Genomic DNA, 16,709 nt, shown 5'->3' with positions numbered 1-16,709 from the left:
GGCAACTCCGGAGCAGCAGATATCCAAATCCATCATTTTCCCGCCTGCCTGTCATGAGCAGTGCTCAGTTTGGCTCCGCGGATCACGTGATCAGCAATGAGTGTTTCATCCATGAGATGATCAATTTTGTTCCTCATAATCCATTGACATGCATTTAGCGATCATATCACAGATCATGTTTTGTATAGATACCCGATCTTGAGACCAAAAATATGTAACTTGCAGATCTGGTTATTTGCCTGGCTGGGAAGATCTTTCCTCTTTTTCTTCAAAATTCAGGACTGAGGGAATGAAATCATGCAGAGATGGGTTACCTGAAGTTAATTATCTCCCACCCTCTTACACCACTGCAGATCATAACAATGGATTATAGTAGGAACATACTTTGTCTGGTATCATTGGCAGGAAATAGATTGTACAATATATATTTCTGTTCCTCATGTCTCATTCTAAAGTACTAGTCCATTTTTAGGCATATGCATTCAATAGTTATTGTAATGTGAAACCCTGGAGGCGAACATCCATTTCAATTCATAAACGAGATACTGAAGAGGTGATGAATGCTAGGAAGAAAAATCAAATCCAATGTGTTTAAAGAACTACTGTGAATAATGAATGCATTTAAAATATAGTTATTTTCACAGCTCACAATTAAGCAAAAAATAATTTTCACTCAGTTGGTCGTAAAGTTTAATACTATGAAATAAATGAAATAATGCATTTCGTTGTAATGCATTTCGTTGTCTCTGTACTGTACACTGACAATGACAATTAAAATTGAATCTGAATCTGAATCTAAAAAAATACACTATTAATTAATTTACTTTCTCAATAGATAGTATTTTTAATTCTTGAATGTATGTTGATTTTTTATCAAGGATGGTGATGCGATGAGGAACCGACCATAACTTTGCAAAATAATATTTTATGTTATCTGATGCACACACTAGGGTTCACAAGATAATTATGTCAAGCAATTAAAATAAAAAATAATTATTTAAAAACTAACCGATTAGCTGTATTGTTTTAGATCTGTCAGGATTTGCACTGCAACAGCTGTGAAATATCTGCTGCTGCATCAAGCTGCCAATGTGGTGATAAGCCAAGTGAGACTTCCTAGCCAGTTGTGTTGGGAACTGGGTGTACTCCAAACATTCTTCTGATGTAATAGCACCCGTTCATCTTCAGCTGAAATAAGAATTTTGGATTGTTATTTTTAACCTTTATTTGCTCTCCCCTTAGGGATGAGAATGAAAAGATCATTGTTATTGGTCATTCGAGATGGGAAATGGCCATTTGTACTACATCAACACAATAATTGAATGGTCACCAAACTCTCCCTAATTTGGTGCTGTGGCATTTGTTGCATCTGAGAGAAAGAAAACTAACCCACTTCTTCTAACCTCCTCCAACCTCATCTGCTGTATCCGGTGCTCCAAGTGTGGGCTCCTATATTGGCGAGCCCAAGCGTAGACTTGACAGTTGTTTCGCAATATCTCCCCTTTGCCAAACACTTTAACTCCCCTTTCCATTCCCACACTGACCTTTCTGTCCTGGGCCTCCTCCAGATTGAGGCCACACGCAAATTGGTGCAACAGCACCTCATATTTCACTTGGGCAACTTACAACCCTGAGGCATGAACATTGATTTATCTAATTTCAAGTAACTCCTGCAATCCTTCCCCCCTCACCCCAGTCATTGCATTAGTTATATTGTTTGCCTCCTTGTATCCCTGTTGTTAACACATCTTCTACAACCAACAGTGAGCCATTGAGGACTCCACCCTTCCTGAGGTCATCTGTTACCGGCCCTGTTTTGTTCTAGCCTTCTCTATTTTAAAGCTTTTCACTGTACCTCAGTAAACTAAACTCAATCTTTCAGTCTGAAGAAGGGTTCCGCCCCACAATGTCACCTATTCCTTTTCTCCAGAGATGCTGCCTGACCCGCTGATTTACTCCAGCGTTTTGTGTCTAACCTAGTTCCTCTTTGATTTTAAACCAGTAATCTTGTGAGGTAGGTGAGGCAGTTTCAAACATGGCATTTTATAGGGGATATGAGGCCAGGTGGATTGCTCTTGCATATAGAGCTGGAACACAATAGGTAAAATACTTCCTTCAGTGCTGTAATTTTTAATGAATCTGTAATTTGGTGGGTACTTCCATGGAGTTCCACAGTTCTTGAAATCAGATTTACACAAGGAATTGATGTTTTTTGGGGAAACATGAAAAGGACATTGAATTTTCTTTTTGAGGAAAACCCAATTTTAGTTTTCATGATGTAAATAAAATGTATGTGGCACGTACCTAAATATCACAAGATGCTTCGGAGAAAGTGCTATCAACTCTGAGCCTAATTGAGTTATTAGGTAGTGATTAAAAAAATTGGCTGCAGTGTGGATTTGAGAAAGGTATTGAAGGTAGAGGGGAAAAAGAGGGGGAGAGGAGAAGGACTGTGATATCTGAGAAATAATTACAGAACCCAGGGTCCATATGGCTCAAGGCAAGTTTGTCAATGTAGGAAATAGAGTTTTATGGAATTAAATTCCAGATTTGGAGGATGTCCTTAACATTTCCGAAATAAGGCTTCATCTTGCACAGTGCAATACGTATAAGTATGTTCTAACATAATATTTCTCTTTTTGAAAGACGGCACATATTTCACAAAAAGAGTCAGAGGTTGAGAAATAGAACAAAACAAATGACGTGGACAAAGTAAGGTTTTAATGCTCTCTGGATTGTGCGTTTGGTCTCAACTGGGAAAATCTGACTTTCATTAAATCGACTTTAAAGATTGCCAGATAAATGGACTTCAGCCCAATATGTGACTGAACTGATTATATTAGATGCTCAGTGTTTGAGAAAGAACTGCAGATGCTGGAAAAATAGAAGGTAGACAAAAACGATGGAGAAACTCAGCGGGTGAGTCAGAATCAATGGAGCGAAGGAATAGGTGACGTTTCGGGTCGAGACCCTTCTTCAGACTGATGCCAATGTCAGTCACAGAGAAAGAGTTCACAAAGACACGGATGCTGTGATACTCCAAGAAAAAATATGAATTTAAAAAAATGTTGGAGGTAAAATAAACCCTAGTGTGACAGTTATCTATTTTGTGTTTACTTTTTAAGATAACCTTCCACCTTCTTACTTTTCAAAAATCTATCTAACTCTGCCTTAACAAAATTCAAAGGCTCTGCTGCTTCCATTTAGAGTCAGTGGTTTACAGCACAGAAACGGGTCCTTTGGCTAATCGCGTCCATGCCAACCATTTTGCCTACCTACACTAATCCATTAAACATTGTAATTGCATCTTATTCTACCAACTCCTCTGACAGAATATTTCAGTTATCAACTACTCTCTGTGTGATTTTTTTTTTTTTTTTGCCATACCTTAAAATAAACGTTCCCGATTTTGATATGCTGATCACTGGAAAAAGATTTTGACATTCGCCTTATGCCTCTATTAATCTTGTATACTTCCATTGGGTCACCCCTCCGTTCTCTTTGCTCTAGGATAAACAAGCCCAGCCTATCCAATGAGAGAGAGTTCCAAAAACAGTCACGGTGGCACAGCGGTAAAGTTGCTGCCTTCCAGCGAATGCAGCGCCGGACACCCGTGTTCGATACCGACTACGGGTGCTGTCTGTATGGAGTTTGTACGTTCCCCCTGTGACCTGCGTGGGTTTTCTCCGAGATCTTCGGTTTCCTTCCACATTCCAAAGACGTAGGTTAATTGGCTTGGTAAATGAAATTTTTGTCCCTAGTGGTTGTAGAATAGTGTTAATGTGCGGGGATCACCGGTCGGCACAGACCCGGTGGGCCGAATGGCCTGTTTCCGCGCTGTATCTCTAAACTAAGGACCCAGAGAAAAAGAATTTCACCTTATTTCTGTGTTAAGTGGGTGCCCGTTACCTTTAAACAGTTATTTCTTCTAGATTTTCCCACAAATGGAAATGTCCTCCCCATATTCATTATGTCAACACTTCTCAAGAGCTTAAGAGGGAACTGCAGATGCTGGAGAATCGAAGGTTACACAAAAAAGCTGGAGAAACTCAGCGGGCAACACTGGTCCCTTTACCTCCCCCCTCGACTCCGTTCAAGGACCCAAGCAATCGTTCCAGGTGCGACAGAGGCTTACCTGCATCTCTTCCAACCTCATCTATTGCGTCCGCTGCTCTAGATGTCAGCAGATCTATATCGGTGAGACCAAGCGGAGGTTGGGCGATCGTTTCGCCGAACACCTCCGCTCGGTCCGCAATAACCAAGCTGACCTCCCGGTGGCTCAGCACTTCAACTCCCCCTCCCACTCCGCCTCCGACCTCTCTGTCCTGGGTCTCCTCCATGGCCACAGCGAGCAGCACCGGAAATTGGAGGAACAGCACCTCATATTCCGTTTGGGGAGTCTGCACCCCGGGGGCATGAACATCGAATTCTCCCAATTTTGTTAGTCCTTGTTGTCTCCTCCCCTTCCTCAGCCCCCCTGCTGTCTCCTCCCATCCCCCAGCCTTCTGGCTACTCCTCCTTTTCCCTTTCTTGTCCCCACCCACCCCCGCCCCCGATCAGTCTGAAGAAGGGTTTCGGCCCGAAACGTTGCCTATTTCCTTCGCTCCGTAGATGCTGCTGCACCCGCTGAGTTTCTCCAGCTTTTTTGTGTAACCTTCTCAAGAGCTTGTCTGTTTCAATTAAGTTACAGTGCCCTCCATAATGTTTGGGACAAAAGACTCATCATTTTTTTATTTGCCTCTGTACTCCACAATTTGAGATTTGTAAAAGAAAAAAAAATCACATGTGGTTAAAGCGCACATTGACAGATTTTATTAAAGGGTGTTTTTATACATTTTGGTTTTGCCATGTAAAAATTACAGCTCTGTTTATACATAGTCCCCCCATTTCAGGGCACCATAATGTTTGGGACACATGGCTTCACAGGTGTTTGTAATTGCTCAGGTGTGTTTAATTACCTCCTTAATGCAGGTTTAAGATAACTCTCAGCACCTAGTCTTTCCATCACCTTCGGAAACTTCAATTGCTGTTTATCAACATGAGGACCAAAGTTGTGTCGATGAAAGTCAAAGAAGCCATTATGAGACTGACAATCAAGTATAAAACTGTAAGAGACATTAGCCAAACCTTAGGCTTACAAAATCAACTGTTTTAAGAAGAAAGAGAGCACTGACGAGCTTACTAATTGCAAAGGGACTGGCAGGCCAAGAAAGACCTCCGCAGCTGATGATAGAAGAATTCTCTCTATAATAAAGAAAAATCCCCAAACACCTGTCCAACAGATCAGAAACACTCTTCAGGTGTGGATTTGTCGATGACCACTATCTGCAGAAGATTTCATGAACATAAATACAGAGGCTACACTGCAAGATGCAAACCACTGGTTAGCCGCAAAAATAGAATGGCCAGGTTAGTTTGCCAAGAAATACGTAAAAGAGCAACCACAGTTCTGGAAAAAGGTCTTGTAGACAGATGAGATAGACTAACATATCAGTGTAATGAGCAAAGTATGGAGGAGAGAAGGAACTGCCCAAGATCCAAAGCATACCACCTCATCTGTGAAACACGGTGGTGGGGGTGTTATGGCCTAGGCATGTATGGCTGCTGAAGGTACTGGCTCACATCTTCATTGATGGTAGAACTGCTGATGGTAGTAGCATAATGAATTCTGAAGTGTATGGACACATCCTATCTGTTCAAGTTCAAACAAATGCCTCAAACTCATTGGCCTCATGTCTGCTAAAGCAAGAAAGGTTTTTCAAAGCTAAAAAATGGTCAATTCTTGAGTGGCCAAGTCAATCACCTGATCTGAACCCAATTGAGCATGCCTTTTATATGCTGAAGAGAAAACTGAAGGGGACTAGCTCCCAAAACAAGCATAAGCTAAAGATGGCTGCAATACAGGCCTGGCAGAGCATCACCAGAGAAGACAACCAGCAACTGGTGATGTCCATGAATCACAGACTTTAAGCAGTCTTTGCATGCAAAGGATATGCAACAAAATACTAAACATGACTACTTTCATTGACATAACATTGCTGTGTCCCAAACATTACGGTGCCCTGAAATGGGGGACTATGTATAAACACTGCTGTAATTTCTACTTGGTGAAAACAAAATGTATAAAAATGGCCTTTATTCAAATCTGACAATGTGCACTTAAATCATATGTAATTTTTTTCTATTACAATTCTCAAATTGTGGAATACAGAGGCAAATAACTAAATGATGGGTCTTTGTGCCAAACATTATGGAGTGCACTGTACCTCTCAATCTTCTAAACTTGAGCTGATTTAACCCTCGCTGGATAGTACACGCAATACAACCGTTCACTGAATTGCTTCCAGAACAGTATTAGTTTTATCAATGCCCTTTGCAATTGAAGCATAATCTCCCTAATTTTATATTTAATTCTGATTTCAATTTGAATAATATTCTGTTAGCATCCCTAAAAACCTTCTATACCTTCATGCTTGCCTTTTTGATTTGAACATCTGAACACGAAGGACCTTCTGCATTGCAGCCACTCAGCATATAGATAATGTTATTTTATTTTCCTGCTAAAATAGACAATTTTCTATTTTCCCACTTTATACTCCATTTGCTAGATCTTTGCCCATTCAATTAACTTATTTACATCCCTTTGTAGTCTGCTTGTGTGTTCTTTATTTTCCTGCTAGTCAACAAAGTTTCTTCAGCTGCTGGTATTACCTCAGCTCTTAATCCTTAAGCTCAAACGTTCATATCTGTTGGTAGTTTTGTTCACATGAGATCTGTCGTGTTTCTATTTCCTTGCATTCTTTGATAGTGGGGTTGTATTATAGATTCTGGATCTACAATAACTTGGGTTTTCAAGGAAAGATTTGAAACTGCAACATCTGAGACTGTTGTTTCTTGACACGTGCTTTCAGACTTGCTGCCAGTCTTAAGCCTTTTCTGTAGCTGTTTGAGATTTTCACCCTCTGTAGTGTTCTGCGTTTTGACAGCATTGTCCAATTAACAATGTTAACCTTACTGAGACTTACGATGAGAACAAAATATAATATTTTCACTTTGCAATTCAAATGCATTCTCGATTTCAATATTCCCTGATCGTTATACTGGAAAGAAGTTGTCAGCAATCAGGGAATAATCCAAATTTATCTTGAAATATTGGCAGCAGTTTCCCTTTTCTTCCTGATATCGTTTTTGACTTCAGATTTCTTTTGACAAAGATTTCCACAGCAATGAATTGACTTTAAGGATCAGGTGAAATTTATCTTCTGACCTTCCATTCTGCCACTATCATAAAGACAATGAAAATTATATAACAAAATTCACGTTTACAGTATTAATAAGTGTGAAACTCCGAAATAGAAATTTTGTGCGGTGTTTGTGTTAGGGTGGAGATTCGCTTCTGCATTAACAAAGAGTAATGATTGAGATATTCACAACCTTCTGAGTAGGCACAACTGGAATAAAATTGTATAAAAAGGAACCGTAGATGCTGGTTAATTAATCAGCGCACCCAAGCATAGACTTTGACCATTTCGCTGAACACTTGCGCTTGGTCCGCATAGACCTACTGGATTTCCTGGTTGCTAAACACTTTCAATCCCCTTCCCATTCCCACACTGACCTTTCGTCCTGGATCTCTTCCATTGCCAGAGTGAGGCCATGCACAAATTGGAGGAACAGCTCCTCATGTTTTGCTTGGGTGCCTTACAACCCAGCAGTAAAGAATATTAAATTATTTAATTTTAGGTAACCTCTATAAACACTTCCCTCCCACCCCCATCACTTCATCCACTAAAAGTCGGTTAACCAGTTCCACAGTTTGCGATGATGTATTCCGCTGGGATCACACGATCCCTAGCCTGACCCGTTGAATTACTCCAGTATTTTGTGTCTATTTTTGGAATACATGGTTGTCCTTGGAATATCGGTGGAATCACCATCTACTCATTGGCTCAGACCCCCTTCTCATAGGATTATTGTGTAAACTTTGAAAAAGTTTGATTTGCCTTTCTGAAACACTTAACATCAAATAATTTGTGAATTAGATAACTCATAATTTGACAATCTGTTTAGAGTCATAGAGTTATACAGTGTGAAGACAGGCTCTTTGGCCCAACCTTCCTACGTCGACCAACATATCCCATCTACACTAGTCTCACCTACCTCCTCCAGCAACTCATTCCATATACCTACCATCCTTTGTGTAGAACAAAGAGTTGCCCCACAGGTTCCTGTTAAATCTGTCCCCCCCCTCACCTTAAATCTATGTTGTCTGGTTCTTTATTCCCCTACTCTGGTAAAAGACTAAATGGCATTTACCCTATCTATTCTCCTCATGATATTATACACTATTATACGATCACCCCTCATCCTCCTGCTCTCCAACGACTAAAGTCCTACCCCGCTAACCTTTCCCTATAGCTCAGGCCCTCAAGTCCTTTCATCATCATTGTAAACATTTTTCTTGACTGAAGAACGCAGTGAAGATTTAATGGCATTGAATACTTTACCCAATCCCACACCATTTGTAATAACTTACATAGAATTCAGTGTAGCGTTAATGAATTGTAACATTTCCTATCTTGATGAGGAGTGTACATTAATTCCTGGAAAGGCTCTCTGCTTTTTCCTACAACCAAGCAATAAATGGGATTAAATTGTCAACATATTTACTGAAAAATCAGAATATGAACAAAATGTTAAGTTTTGTTTTATCGTGCTCTAACTTGTTGTTTGTTAAACTGGCAGTATGCTGGGAATCCCACCGTTTCAATTGTGTTAGGTTGTATACCACGAATAACCTTAGGGATGCATGTTATCAATTTCACTACGCTAATGGATAAATTACAGCAACATTAATATGGTATTTGTAATTTAATCGTATGTCTTTGGGTTGCGCAGACTTCCGGAATCTTATCACTATTTAAAGGGTTGCTGCAGGTATACCAATGAAATATACCAAAAAGCATTGACATCTCAGCTGCTTTCTCACCTGCTTGTGTGAAAGGTTTTCTTCACAGAACTAGTGCCAAAACGAAATTTGACAAAATTGGAGATTTGTGTATTTGATTGTTATCCTGGAGCTCTGATGTATCAGATTAGCATGAGTGCCGTTTACGCTGTGTCACTTGGGGGCCTCGGGTAAAGACTTGGGTGAGTCGGAACCCACACCGCAGCGGTAGCACTGGGAGGAGCAGTTCCAGCATTAGTGGAAATAGGAGCCTAATGGGCAGCATTAGTCAGAGAAGCAGGAGTCTGATCTACACAGATTTACAACCCCATGGGACAGAGGATCAGGAGAATGCAGTCCCCAGGAGGTTTTACCTACCACACGAGGTCTACTGGCAGAGGATACACTCCTATAACAAGTTATAACAACAGTGTTTCAAGAGTCTCATGGCCGCGTAACAGATGGAGGCTCAGCCTTTAAGCATCAGGGCTCCACTTTGCCAATTCCTTTTGCTGAATTCCCAGCACAAAATCAGTATGTTGCATTTTGGAGTGGGCCTTCAAATACTGAATTGAATTATAGGAGTTGACCGCACATGGACTGTCACCCTGTCAGTTCAGGTAATTGGCCAGGAAATCTGAAAATCATATGGGAACGCAGCAACTGGATTAAAAAAAACAATGTAATTTGTGTTGTATTTACTTCCTCACTCCAGTGCAAGCAGTCTCCCTGTCAGCAAATGAGTAACTTTACATCTAATTTGGTTTAGTTTATTGTCACGTGTCACGCTTTTGTTACGTGTTAACCAGTCAGCGGAAAGACAATACATGATTACAATCAAGCTGAAGATAGATACAAAAAGCTGGAGTTACTCAGCGGGGACAGGCAGCATCTCTGGAGAGACGGAATGGGTGACGTTTCGGGGCAAGACACTTCCATTCACAGTGTACAGATACATGATAAGGGAATAACATTTAGTGCAAGATAAAGCCAGTAAAGTCCGATCAAATACAGTTTGAGAGTCTCCAATGAGGTAGATAGTAGTTCAAGACTGCTATCTAGTTGTGGTAGGATGGTTCATTTGCTTGATAACGGCTAGGAAGTTATCAAGATGGATTTTAAATCTATTCTAATCTTGGTAGGAATCCGAGAGTGGTGTTGGAGCAAAAACAGACACAAATTGCTGGATTAACTCAGCGGGTCAGGCAGTATATCTGGAGAACCTGGATAGGTGACAATTTGAGTCGAGACCCTTCTTTAGACTTGACCCTTCTTTGACCCTTTGGGTCCCGACTCAAAAATTCAACAAGACAATGTAATTTGTGTTGTATTTACTTCCCTGATTCTAGAGTGCAAGCAGACTCTTTCTCAGCAAATGAAGAACTTTACATCTAATTATCAGGATGGATTTTATATCTGCTGACTGATATCTATAAAATCAAGGCCCATCAATAATTAGCTACTGGGTGGGGTATTACTTGACTCTTAAAATGCCATCTTCCATTGATTGATGAGATTACCTGCTTTGCATGAATATATCTAAGCCCATTTATATTCGTGAAATTATAAATTTGTTTTGACTGTAGCATTATATAATCCATTCACTTAGCTATCATATCAACTTGCTATCCAATCAACAAGTCTGAACAAGGGTCCCGACCCAAAACATTGCCTATCCATGTTCACCAGGGATGCTGCCTAACCTGCTAAATTACTCCAGCACTTTGAATGGCTTTTTGTAAACCAGCACCTGCGATTCCTTGTTTCTACTGGTCAAAAACTTAAGTACTTCACTAATTACTGCAGTAAAAAAAATCCTAAATTTAGGTAAAGTAAGTTAATGGCAAATTTAGTTTGCTTTAAGGAATGTGTTAATTGACATTTTAATGTAGTTTGCACTTAGTAGGCAAATTGAGTCAATATTACCAGCCAGTACCTTTTCCTAATCTATTTGACACTCTGACCCCAAATAGGTGGTAAAATGCCTAGATCAATCAGTTAATAGCAGACTTTGCTTTAAGAAACAAAAACATATAAAGAGTAGTGGGGGGTGTGCAAGCCTTGGGTTCCAATTTGCTTTTAATTACTGCATTGCTGGAGGAAAAGGTTGCACTACTGCTTGAAGCTTGGATCTGCCCCTCTTTAAATTTGTTGCCATCTGTTTGGAAGATATATGGGCTCAGTGGGCAATGCAGGCAAATGGGACCAGCTCCGTTGCCAATGTGGTCATCAAAAACAAGAGCCAGTGTCTGTGCTCTCTAGCTCTACGACTGTGACTCCTCAAAAAACATAACATTGGTTTTCTGACCTTGCAGATGAGCACTTCATCACCAATCTCTCTTTCCTCAACTGAGCTATTGCCTCCCAAAGTAATGTCCATCATATCTAACGTTCTTTGTGGAAATCAATCCAATGAATTCTGCTCCATTTTGTCACATCAGCCAACATTTGCATTTGAGAGCTTGGCCAACTAACCTACCCCATGATCTTGCGAATACTCTGGAATTTTTTTCTATGTCAAGGGTGCTCTAAAATTGTAGGTTGCTAATGTTTGCTCCTGTTTTAACTAAAAAATGTTGGATTATAAAAGCTGCTGGAATAGCTGCAAGGGCATTCTGAAATGAATAGTTCTTCTCAGGGTTTGAAAGCCCCAGCTGACATTACTTATTGAATAATGGCCCTTTAATTTGTTAATTTAAGGAAAAAATAATTATATAAAACGGTTGTACAATATTGTAAGTAGGTGCAAAGTGCAACTTGACTGTGATTCGTTTTTTTTTTTTGGCCAAGTCCTTCCGCCACTCATATTGCTGAATATGACAAAAAATATTGTAGATTATCCTCTTGTTCTGAGCTATTGGCAGACCCAGTTTCTAGAGAGAATTACTTAGTTTTTGAAGGTATCTTTCTTGTGCTCAATTATTGGTAGCTAATTACACACATATTGCAGGTAGCCCTGCCATCATCACTTCATTCTCCCTTTGTGCTTTCATTATGTTAGTATGGAGTTCATATTCAAATTACCTTGAAAAGAATATCTTCCAATGAGTCTAGTTTACATGCTTTGCACCTGTTATATTTAAAAAAAAAAAAAATCAAGATCAGGGTTATTTTTGCTGAACTGCGGGTATTTTATTTCTTGGAGACCAAAATTAAAATTTCATCAGTGTCATAATGCCAATAACTGATCTTGGTTGTAAAATTTGGCAAAATGTATACATTTTTGAAAACCATGTCAATGCATTCTACTGTATTACTAATAAACATTATTGTATTTTCTTTCTCTCTCGCTGTTTTCTAGTACAGTGACACAGATTGTTATCCCCCCTCCCTCTCTTTATGAGCCACGTTGGGTGGACCTAGGCTGAGAAATTTGACAGGACAGCAATTATAACCACACAACCAAATTGTGCAAATATGTTTTCCTATTAATATTTAAGCTTCTAATTGGAGGATTTGACAAGTTTATCTAGCTCCATACTTTACTCCTTTCTAGTTTGTTTTCAACTGCTGTGGGAAATATTTGTTCTAACAGTTTGGTGAATGCCCTTCTTGATCTGCATAAACAAGTTGTCAGCCACTCTAATGCTAAGCATAATTCTGCTCCATCCAATTCTACAAGGCATTGTTTATACATAGAAGAAAACTAAATGATCTCAGTAATAATTTTGTGTGTTTTGTTAACAGATAATATCAGGAGAATGCTACCGGATCCATTACATGAAGGAGCGTTCCAAGTCCTTTATTCGCAACCCATATGTAGCTGCTCTGTATAGACAAGTCGGCTGCTTCATGTTTGGCTGTGCTATCAGTCAGTCCTTCACTGACATTGCAAAAGTGTCTGTCGGTCGCCTGAGGCCACACTTCCTAGATATTTGCAATCCAAATTTTTCAACCATCAACTGTTCCCTGGGTTACATTGAGAACTTTGAATGCAGAGGCAATGAAAGCAAAGTTCAGGAAGCAAGGTAGGATTTATTTTTTTTTGCCTGACAATATATGAAATAGGTCGACAAATCATGTCTCCTCTTAAAATTGCCAAACACTCCTTTCATTAGTTATGATACAATTTTATTAAAAAGTGATGTAATTTTATGTAAAGCATGGCATACAATTTCAAAATGTTATAAAACTGCGGATTACAAGAGGCAGTGGAGTCTACTGATTATAATTTATGTTGTTATTGCAAAATGTTCATGTTATATTGATTAACAGTTGAATTTCTTGACATTGTTTGCCTTTGTGAAATACTTTGTGTGATTTTTGTTAACGTTAAGGCTTCATTGCAATTTTTTAATGTAAATGTGTGGCTCCTGTTTCAATTTCTGATTTAATGAACAAGAACATTCAAAGGGAAACTAAATTTAGTGTGAGTAGATCATATGAATGCTTTCCATAGAATTTCATCCATGATGTAAAATGACTGAATATTGCTAAGTCTGTACTGCATACTAGGGCAGAAGAGACACTTTAGTGTGTAAAACATCATGACACAGGTCCTGTCTCAACATATCTGGTGCTTTTTTAGTAATAGAGCCACATAAGCCTGGAATAGAATCATAGAATTACAGCATTAATACGATAGAACTGCAGTATCAATGAACTTTATTTATCCCAGAAGGGAAATTGAGATGGCCATTCAGCCCACTAAGTGTATACTAAATCCATGCAAGTATAGTTCGCTTACTCACCCTCTTTCTATTGCCCTTATCTTTGTTTCCTTTCAAGTATCCATCCAGTTCCTCTTTGAACACCACAGCTGTCTCTTAGACTCTGATCACCTCTAAACACAAGAACATAGGAGCAGGTGTAGGCCACACAACTAAGATTGCCCTGCCATTTATTATGATCCTGGCTGACTATGATGCTCTCAACTCTTCTGAGTTAATGCTTATCCCAAAGTTATGGATTTGACTTTGCCGACTTTCCTCGCTTGCATAGTTCTAGCATGCTTGAGGTTGTTCATCTATCAAATATTTATCTATCCCCATGATAAATATATGTAATAATCTACCCTCCACCACACACGGGCAGAGCATTCCAGGCATCCACAACCCCCTGAGAGAAGAAATGTCTGCACATCTTGGATTTAAATAACTGCCCCCTATCTTGTAGTTGTGATCTCTTGTTCATGACTCTTCCACTAATGAAAACAAATCAACATCTACTCTGCAGGCTCTTTTGAAATCATGTATGTTTGAATAAGATCATTCCTCATCCTTCTAAACTCCAAAGAATGCAAACTCATGATGTCTAACCTCTCTTGATTAGACAGTTCTCTGAAACCTAGGATTTAGCCAGGTGAATCTACCGCCTTCAATGCACTATCTTGAAGTTCCTTTCAAAAAGGCTGATTCTGTTTGTGGGCAACCATAAAGAGAAGGGGAACATTTTTTTTTTTTTAATGTATCTACAGTGAGACTAGATTGATCTTTGCCAGAGGGAACTTTGAGCTTTTGGGAAGTAAAGTTTTGCAATGTTGTGTGCTTAGCTTATGCCGTATTGCTTAAAAAGGCCTGTTGATTAAAGAATTATTTTTGTTTTGTTTTCCAGGAAGTCGTTCTTTTCAGGACATGCCTCCTTCTCTTTATACACCATGTTGTATTTGGCAGTAAGTGAATTACTATTTCTTTTGCCTTTCTACAGTCTGTATTTTAGCCTTCATTTTGTAGCAGGTGAAATGCACATCAAATCTAATGTTTATTTGGTGACACTAAATTTGCAGTTTACATTATGATCACTAGTGAACAGCACTGAATGACTGGGGGTTGCAGATCAATAGTGCTGCATATTGCTGGCATATTGTTAGTGGTGGACGCGACACTGGCATGTGTTACAAAGATATTCAGAGCAATATATTGGCCATTCCTTTGTTCATCCATGCCTGCATTTGTGCTTCACATGACTCTTCTCTTACCCCTCTTCATCTTATCTAATTAATTTATTCTTTAAATTCTTTATTCCTCTTTATGGGTTTTTTCAGGCTTCCTCTTGCCTCAACAACTCTGTGTACGTTCTAACCTTTCTGTAAATAAAATACATTTCCTATGAATTCCCATGGTCATCAAAGTAATGACCTCTGGCTTCTGGCCCCACTTGTACCTGCTGGGCTTTTGCTAACGTTACCTGTGATTTGACACATCCCAATTTGATGTATTTAACATGTTATTTATGTGGTAGGCAAGACGCCTTCTGTGCCCATTTCCAAATGAAATGGCAATGAATGACAAATTCTCCACTGCAGCAGTCAGAAGACTGAACCATTTCAAGTTCCAATGTAAAATTCTTGTTATGTATCTACTGCCTTGTTTCATTTTTCCCTTGTATGGGCCTAGTAACAGCGTGTCATTTAGCACCATAGATGCTGCCGTATTGACTTCTCCAATTTCCAGTAGCTCTTGCTGTTTCCTCCCCTTCTCAGCTCTCCCTCAGCCCTCTGGCTGCTCCCCTTCCATTCTTCCCCCCCCCCCCCCCCTCAATCAGTGTGAAGAAGGGTTTTGGCCCAAAACGTTGCCTATTTCCTTCGCTCCATAGATGCTGCCGCACCCGCTGAGTTTCTCCAGCATTTTTGTCTACCTAAGATTTTCCAGCATCTGCAGTTCCGTCTTGAACAGAGCATCTTGCTGTGTTTTGTTCCTATTGCACAGATCCTTGTTCACATGCTCTCAAGTCATATTTTGTAGTGTTTAAACTTACATGTTTTAAGGTTGCAGCAATAAATTGTTATGTGTATCACAAATATTGGGATTCCTGAACATTGAATTTTGTATAATCCAGTGAACTTCATTACACTCTACACTTTGTAACTAACAAATCATGGTGCGCCTCTGGTCTTTGGGTTTTAAGTGATATCAATAACTTGGAAGGAATATGGTAACTTTGAGCATTTAATCGGCAGTGAGCAGCATAATAAATAGATACTATAGAGACACAAGGTAGACTGCCCAGGTCACAGAGGGAGATGTTGGTTGGGTTCCAATATAAACACAGTGTAAAGTTACAGAGGACAAGAATGCATTAGCCACAGAAGGGACTTGTATAACTGACGGGAAAGTAAACCAAAACTGAACTTTGAGAAGCTGCTGACAGTTTTGGATTCACAATCTCCTCATAGTTCTCTGATGAAAATACACCTCCAGAACTGCATGGCTTTAGATATAATAAATAAAACTATATGGTTCATGTATCTTTAAACTTGTATCAAGTAATCAGAAATGAAACACTTACTGGAGTTACAGTGTAAATAGGTTACGCTTGTAGGATGGGAAACTATCTTACATCATCTGTCAAAATTGCTTTTGTTTTCCACATCTTTTGAGGTTCATTGAATCTCAATAGATTTTACATTCCTCACTGCCAATAGCGCACATGTTTACATATCTTTCTTTGTGTTGCAAGTTTAAAACATTTCTTTAAGGAAAGGCAATTTCTAAATAATGTCTGTGATCCCATATACCTGCCGAAAAATAACTTTAACCCACTGTATTATAAATGAGACTAAATTGCCAACATTAATTGAATTTGGAAAATAGTAGTTTTAAGATTAATTTAACTTATTCTTTATTCTAAAAATAGCATTCAAATCCTAGTTTCATTTTGTGTGGACTTTTGATAATTGACAAACCCAGGCTCTGCAACAAACCTGCAACATTGGTGCAAGACAATGTTATGGCTGACCAAATGAGGTTCCTGGTTACTAACTTACCTTTTGTTTGTCTTGCACCAATACTCTGGATACCTCATATCCATGTGCTTGCACTTA

General features: G+C 39.3%; 1 protein-coding gene across 1 annotated transcript in view; it reads left to right on the top strand.

Moving 5' to 3' along the window:
- plpp3 (phospholipid phosphatase 3) overlaps window positions 1-16,709 on the top strand; it is a 118,353-nt gene that overhangs the window by 57,083 nt on the left and 44,561 nt on the right. Inside the window, exons 3-4 of the mRNA XM_055641679.1 lie at window positions 12,635-12,915; window positions 14,501-14,558. Of these exons, the coding sequence (XP_055497654.1) occupies window positions 12,635-12,915; window positions 14,501-14,558 (339 nt within the window). The remainder of the gene's footprint in view (window positions 1-12,634; window positions 12,916-14,500; window positions 14,559-16,709) is intronic.

This window comes from Leucoraja erinacea, chromosome 10 (genome assembly GCF_028641065.1).
Source record: "Leucoraja erinacea ecotype New England chromosome 10, Leri_hhj_1, whole genome shotgun sequence".
NCBI classification, from domain to species: domain Eukaryota; kingdom Metazoa; phylum Chordata; class Chondrichthyes; order Rajiformes; family Rajidae; genus Leucoraja; species Leucoraja erinaceus.
This window is presented reverse-complemented; position numbering and strand designations above follow the sequence as displayed.